The sequence below is a fragment of the Alexandromys fortis genome, unplaced genomic scaffold (assembly GCF_014885135.2).
Source record: "Alexandromys fortis isolate MF-2015 unplaced genomic scaffold, M_Fortis_MF-2015_v1.1 scaffold_227, whole genome shotgun sequence".
NCBI classification, from domain to species: domain Eukaryota; kingdom Metazoa; phylum Chordata; class Mammalia; order Rodentia; family Cricetidae; genus Alexandromys; species Alexandromys fortis.
Genome location: NW_026068109.1, coordinates 599,407 through 606,489, shown reverse-complemented (window position 1 = coordinate 606,489; position 7,083 = coordinate 599,407). Strand labels below are relative to the sequence as shown.

The 7,083-nt window shown below is 49.6% G+C and overlaps 1 protein-coding gene across 1 annotated transcript in view; it reads right to left on the bottom strand.

Annotated features, from left to right (window-relative positions):
• The window catches only part of Smim10l3 (small integral membrane protein 10 like 3), a 14,196-nt gene extending 7,916 nt beyond the window's left edge, over positions 1 to 6,280 (bottom strand). The window contains exon 1 of the mRNA XM_050124422.1: positions 5,869 to 6,280. Within this exon, the coding sequence (XP_049980379.1) occupies positions 5,869 to 6,054 (186 nt within the window). The 5' untranslated portion in view covers positions 6,055 to 6,280. The remainder of the gene's footprint in view (positions 1 to 5,868) is intronic.
• Between the last annotated feature and the right edge of the window lie 803 nt (positions 6,281 to 7,083).

Below are 7,083 nucleotides of genomic sequence, written 5' to 3'. Positions count from 1 at the left end.
AGAAAGAGAAGATTGGCGCTAGGAGCCGGGGATGTAACTCAATGATCAAGAGGCCATGGGTCCAATCCCTAGTACTAAAGAAGTGGGACAGAAAGCCAGGCGGTGGTGGCGCACACCTTTAATTCCAACACTCGGGAGGCAGAGGCAGGCGGATCTCTGTGAGTTTGAGGCCAGCCTGGTCTACAGAGCTAGTTCCAGGACAGGCACCAAAGCTACACTAAGAAACCCTGTCTCGAAAAACAACAACAAAAAGGTGGGAAAGAGCCAGGTGGTAGTGGAGCACACCTTTAATCCCAGCATGAGTGAGGCAGAGGTAGGCAGATTTCTGTAGGGCAGCCTGGTCTGACAGCCAGGGCTACACAGGGAAACCCTGCCGCAATAAATAAACAAATAAATAAATGAAGAGGAGGAGGCTCGCTGAGCACAGGGCGGCGAGGGAGAAGGTACGGGTGAAACAAAGGACATCTCTTGGTCCGGCGATTATCATCAGCCTTTACAGTATCTTTTCCCTGTTTCTTTTAGCCCTTCTCTTTGGGTGACATGAGACTAAGACACTTGATCCATGTTTCTCAGAGGCCACAGAAGTGAAAAGTTATAGGCAGGACTTGCTCCAGCAGGTATTCATGATACCGGTTATGTTTGTTGGTTTGTTATTGGTTTTGTTTTTCAAGACAAGATTTCTCTGTGTGTCCTTGGCTCTCCTGAAACTCGTTCTATAGACCAAGCTGGCTTCAAAATCAGAGATACACCTGTCTGGGTCTACTGAGTGCTAGGATTAAAGGCATCCACCACCACCACCTGTTTTTTTGTTTTGTTTGATACTAGTTATTTTTAATTTTTATTTCAGTTGGGGAGGAGCAGGGTCTCATGTAGCCCAGGCTGATTTTGAACTCCTGATCTTCCAGCCTCCACCTTCCAAGTGCAGGAATTACAGGTATATGCTACCATGGCCCACCAGATTGCTTTTACATGTAGTGAAGGGTATAGAGTCTCATTTTGTTGTTTTGTTTTTTGAGGCAGGGTCTTCTGTGGGTAACCCTGGCTGACCTAGAATTCACGGAGATCCACTTCCCTCTGCTCCCAAAGACTCTCACTTTCTACCATCTGTCTTCCCATCCTGTATGAAACGGTGGGATGTTAATAACCTCAGAAGACTGAGCTTTGCTTAGAAACAGCACTTTCTTTTCTTTGTTTTTGCTTCGTTTAAGGCAGAGAAACTGGCTGGTCTAGAACTCACTCTGTAGACCAGAGTGGCATTGAACTCACAGAGATCTGTCTGCCTCTGCCTCCTGAGTCTTGGGATTAAAGATGTGCCTGGCTGTACTTTTTAAGATCTATTCCTTTATTTAATTATATGGCTGGGGGGGGGCCAGGTATACTCACAAGAGTACAGTGCCCTCCGAGGCCAACAGATCCCCTGAAGCAGGAACCACAAGCTGTTGTGAGCCACCAAGTGTCAGTCAGTGCTGGATACCAAACTCCATTCCTCCACCTGTCCGATCCCTTTTCTATTTTGGGACAGGGATCTTGTCACTATGCTGCCCACACTGACCACAAACTGGCTAAGGAGGCAGTTCAATCGGCCAAGTACTCACCATGCAAGCACGAGAACTGGAGTTCCATCCTCCAGAATACGCAGGAAAAAGCCAAGCATGGTGTCACATGCTTATAATCCCAGCACTGGGGAGCTGGACACAGGAGCATTACTAGAGACATGAAGATCCCTGAGGCTCCCAGGTCTGTCAGTATAGTCAAATTAGTGAGCCTACAGCCATTGAGAGACCCTGTATCAAAAAATCAAGAGGCTCACACCTGAGGACAGACACCCAAGGTTGACCACTGACCTACACACACATACATACATGCATGTTCATGCTAGAACACACACAACACACTCACACGGCCCCAACTCCTGAACTCAAGTGATCTTCGTGTCTCAGCCTCACAGGTAGCTGGGATTACAGGTACACGCTTGACTGCAAACAGCGCTTTCACGCTTTCTTTTTTTGGCTACATCTGTTTGTGTGTGGAGTCTATGTACATGATCAGAAGATAATCCACAAGAGTCATTCTTTCCTTTGACCAAACATCCACAATTCAAAATTTTAAAATAAGTAAAAATAGTTTTTAAAGATTTAGTTTATGTGCATGAGTGTTCTGCAGGCTTGTGTACCACAAGCACGCATGGCACTTAGAGCTGGGACTGGGGTTTCGCATGGTTGTGGGCCATCATGTGGGTGTTGGCAATGGAATCCACGCCCTCTGCAAAAGTAGCAAAGCTCTTAACTGCTAAATAACCCTTCTGAGTCTACAAATCCCTCTGCATCTATTTTCTTGATCAATCACCTCTCAGACTAAAGAGCTGTTAGCATGTGCTAAAATGCCTCACCACTGAGTTAGGGCTGCAGCTCTGTGGTAGACTTAAAGGGCCTTAGGTTCCATGCTAGCACTGCCAAAGGGGTAAGGGAAACCCCAGTGCCCTATGAACAAGAGATTTAAGTGTAGGGTTAACAAAACTCTGTAGGGCCCAATGCTTTAACCACATTCCCGTTCCCCTGTCATAGACCAGAACGCGATGATGGAGGGAAAGCCGGTGAGCTGCTGGGGTCCCTCAGTCAGGCTAAGTTCTTACTGCATTCTCCTTACCTGCAGGTCAGAACAGTAAACCCTCAAGCTAGGCTCTGTTAGTGATTTCTCACAAACTAACAAAAGTCCTAAAGCCTTCAGGGGAGCCTAAAGCATCCAATATAAAGATCTCAAGAACGGCACTGTACCCCAGAACGTTCTCTCTCCCTCCTCAAATATGAAAAGGCTGTGTTTCAGGTCCAAGATCAACTTTACATGGTTGGGCAGCAGTATGTACCTTGAATTCCAGCACCTGGGGAAGAGGCAAGTGGGTCTCTTGGAGTTTAAGGTCAGTCGGTCCACATAAGTTTGTTATTTTGTTTTGTTTGGTCTTGGTTTTTCTATATAACAGTCCTGGCTGTCCTGGAACTCACTCTGTAGACCAGGCTAGCTTAGAACTCACAGAGATCTGCCTGCCTCTGCCTCCTGAGTGCTAGGATTAAAGGTGTGTGGATACATAAGAGTTCCGCCTGGATACATAAGAGTTCCAAACTGGCCTGGGCTGTATGGTGAGAGCCTGTCTCAAAAGGAGTTGGGGAGGAGAGGAGAAAAGATGACTTTCTCAAAGCACTCTGAGACTGCCTTTCCTTCTGCCTGGTTTCCCAGATTCTCTAGAGCTGGATACACCTGAACCATGCCTCCTCTGGAGCCCACCGAGCTGCCCTCGCTACTGCTGGGTCTCACTCACTGCTCACATCACCCTGGTTAGAGATCTTGTCTCCCTCCCCCAAATGCTCTTGCCTTCAATCTGCACAATGCACACTCCCCGTGATGAAATATGGATTTGAATCACCTTTCCAGAGATGATCTCACTGTCCTACAAACAGATGCGCCGTTAGGAAACACTGGGAATGGAATCTGCCGTTGTTTACTGCTTAGAAAACAAACGAGCCTTCAGCACTCCTGCGGTGCAAGGTTACAAAAGTTCCCCCTGAAAGGACGGTAGGAATGTCCCTATGGAGGAGGATATTCACCATACTCCAGGAGCAGGCAGGGAATGGCTGCAACTGAGTAAAGAGGCGAGCATAACAAAGTCTAGTCCGTCATCCAGGTGCAAGCTGGGTGAGGGGCGGTCACGCACACACGTGGTAAGGATAAGCACTTATGTGCTGTGCTGATGGTTAAGGATGACAGGATATGCCTTACTGCGTTCAGAAGACTTCTCTAGGGAGCCCTCATAGCTAAGCTGTTAGGGAGTGTACGGCTCCTGCAGAGAACTGGAGTCGGGCAGTCCTGAACTGCCTGTACCTACCACTCCAGGACAGCCAGCACCTCTCCTGGCCTCCTCCTGCTGCAGATACACACAGACACATCATACTATGTACACAAATGACAGATCTAACCGGTGGGAAACAGATGGAGAATACACACAAACCCAGGCCAGCAACTGGAGCAGTCTGGACTGGAGATGGGTACGAAGAAAACTGAATACGAGAGGAAGTGTCTCGGGTTTTGTTTATTGGGATAGGGTCTTGCTACCTAGCCGGAGATGACCCTGAGGCTGATTCTCCTGCCTCCACCTCCCGAATGCTAGGGTTACAGACACAGATCCTGACACCCAGTTTATGCAGGACTGGGGATTAAGATCAGGACACTGTGCATACCAGGCAAACACTACCACCTGTGCTACATCCCTAGACTGTTTTTAATGGTACAAAAAAAAAAAAAAAACAGCAATTCAAGACTACATAACATATAGCTTTCTAAATTACATAGTTTCTAAATGAGCACAAATCCTATCTAACTCTAGACACCAGATTCCAAAATGGGAACTTGATGGGCCAGGCACGGACTGCTGTTTGCAGACTCTGAGCTAACATCAGGATGTCTGACTTCTCTCAGAGGAGGTGACTAGAGCCAGCAGAAACACCGGGGCCGTGTTTCTACAGGTTGGTAATTGGCAAGGACACAGGCTTTGTGGTTTATCTCCGTTCCCACACCCAGCACTCTTCACTCATCTGTACCACCTGCTCTGGAGGTTTGCTGTTTCTGCCCCCACGGCCTGGGATCACATAAGATGCCACAAGCCCTTGTTCAGGTGCGATGTCCTGATTTGGGAGCAGAAATACAGCTCGTTTGGTAGCTTGCTTGCCTGGCGTGCGGGAAGCCCCGGGCTCATCCCAGCAGCAGCTCATCGCCGGGTACACTGGTGCACAGCTGACACCTCTCACCACAAAGTAGGAAAGGTATTCTGAGCTGAGTTTTAAAATTGGTTTTCCTTAACTTGTTTTATTGAATTTGGATCAACATAACATACTTGGCTTCGGATCTCACATGGCCTGTAACCACCTGTGTCGGGGACCATACATACACCAAATCCATTACACTCTAATTTGACCCAACCACAGAAAAACCAGGTATACTACTTCGAGCGGGCTCCACTGCACACCAGGGAATGACATATGTACAGTCGGTCTGGGGCCAGGGTGTTTTCCTTGCCTAGTAGCAAATGCAAAGTACTCACCAGGTTCATCTCCAGAACCACAATAAATAAATATATAAATAAATAAATAAATCACACAACCCTGCCAGATTATATGCTTCCCAGTGGTGGAGCTGAGTCCTCTCCAACCCAGCCTGTGCCACTCCAAAATGTGTAAACAGAATCCAAGGAAGCTCCCTATCCAGCCTCTCTCTTACTTGAGATGGGACACTCCAATCGGCAGGACCTCTCTCCGCTAGAGAAGTGTTTTGTAATTGGATAGAGACGTGCCAGCCGTTCCCAGCAAACGCGGCCTCCAGAATGGTGACACAATGCACATGCTGTTTGTTACTCCAAATTGTTTCAGGCCTCTATAAATTGGTTTCACCTCATTTTCTCATCTTCATCCCCACTGCCTCTTCTAACCCCTGGCCGGAACAAATCGGATACATTGGTCAAAACACCATTAACTTTCCATCTAAAGGTACAAGGATAACAGAATAAACCTTCACAAAGTTTGGGGAACCAGAATTCACATAAGAACTCGCTGCTACCGGATCGCCAACAATTTGTCATTTTTAAGGACAAAGCGTCCTAAGGGACCTTCCTGTCATCTTTCCTCGGACCCCACCCCCAGAGGTAGGACCTGTTCTCTGAAGCATCGTCTATGCAGAGCGGGGTTACAGAGGGGCAATTCACGCTGCTCGGTACGCGCTCAGCCTCCGGCAGATGGCACGAGCCCCCCCAGCACCTGCATCCCATGGAGCCAGGTGGGCAGGGCCGCGCGCGACCCAGGGATGCCGAGGGCGCGGCTCACCTACCTGCAGGCGCACATTGAGCATCATGGAAGCCACGATGTAGAGGTAGGGAAAGTTGATGCGCAGCCGCCAAGCCAATTCAAAGAAGATGAGCAGCGTGCGGGTCAGCCCCTTGCAGAAGACCCCATAGGAGCGGGCGGCGGCCGAGCGCGACAGCCGGACAGCCAGACCCGACAGAGCCGTCGCCATATAGAGACCCGCGGCGCTCCCACTGCCCGCCCGCCCTCCCTCTCCGCGCCGCGTCACCCGAGGCCTCCTTCCCGGGCCGCTGTTCAGTGCTCAGCGATCTCAGGGAGCGAGGGAGACCGCGGCGAGGCCGGCGGGAGGGCGGGCCGCGGGGGAGCTGAGTCTGCGCGTCACTCTCGGGAAGCGCCTCCGCGAGGTACCACCTAGATCCCCGGCCCGGCCGCGCGGCCTGACGTCACAAAGCCGGCCCGCGCCTGCGCAGGCAGCAGACTCCGCCCCGCGCCCCGCCTCGCCGACCGCTTTCCTAGCGAGTAAAGTGCGCGTGCGTACGAGAATGGAGTCGCTGCGTTGCGTCCTGGCGCCCTCTAATGGTGAAGCCGATGATAACAACTAGAGGAAAAGTCGGGCGTGGCGGCTCTAGCCTGTCAGTATTCCAGCGCTCAGGAGGCTGAAACAGGATCTGAGCTCCCTGACAAGGCTCTGTCTCGAGAAAGAAAAAAGAGAGAAAGAAAAAGCAAAGCTGAAAAGATGATTCCGCGGTTGAGAGCGCTTGCTACTCGTCTATAGGACGCTGAGTTCGGTTTCCAGTACCCATATTAGGTGGCTCACTACCACTTACAATTTTGGCTTCAAGGGATCCATGTCTTTCGGCCTTCGCGGCATTTGCACTCACTTGTGCATGCATATACTCAGATACACATCAGATACACATTCACATAAAAATAAATAAATAAATCTTAAAAAAAAAAAAGAAGAACAGGAAAGAGATGAACCATGACCATCCATGGTCACAGGTAATTTTAGACCACATATTCTTAAAATGGTTACAGTGAGGCCAGAGAAGTGGTGAAGCAGGTAAAGGCACCTTCCACTACTCCTAAGGGCATGAGTTCGATTCCTCATACCCTCATCGTGGGAGGACACAACTGACTCCGACGAGTTGCTCTCTAGGCTGGCACAGACGCTAGAGTTATCCTTGAAGAGGGAACCTCAATTGAGAAAATGACAACTCTGAGCCAATGGTCTCTGGGT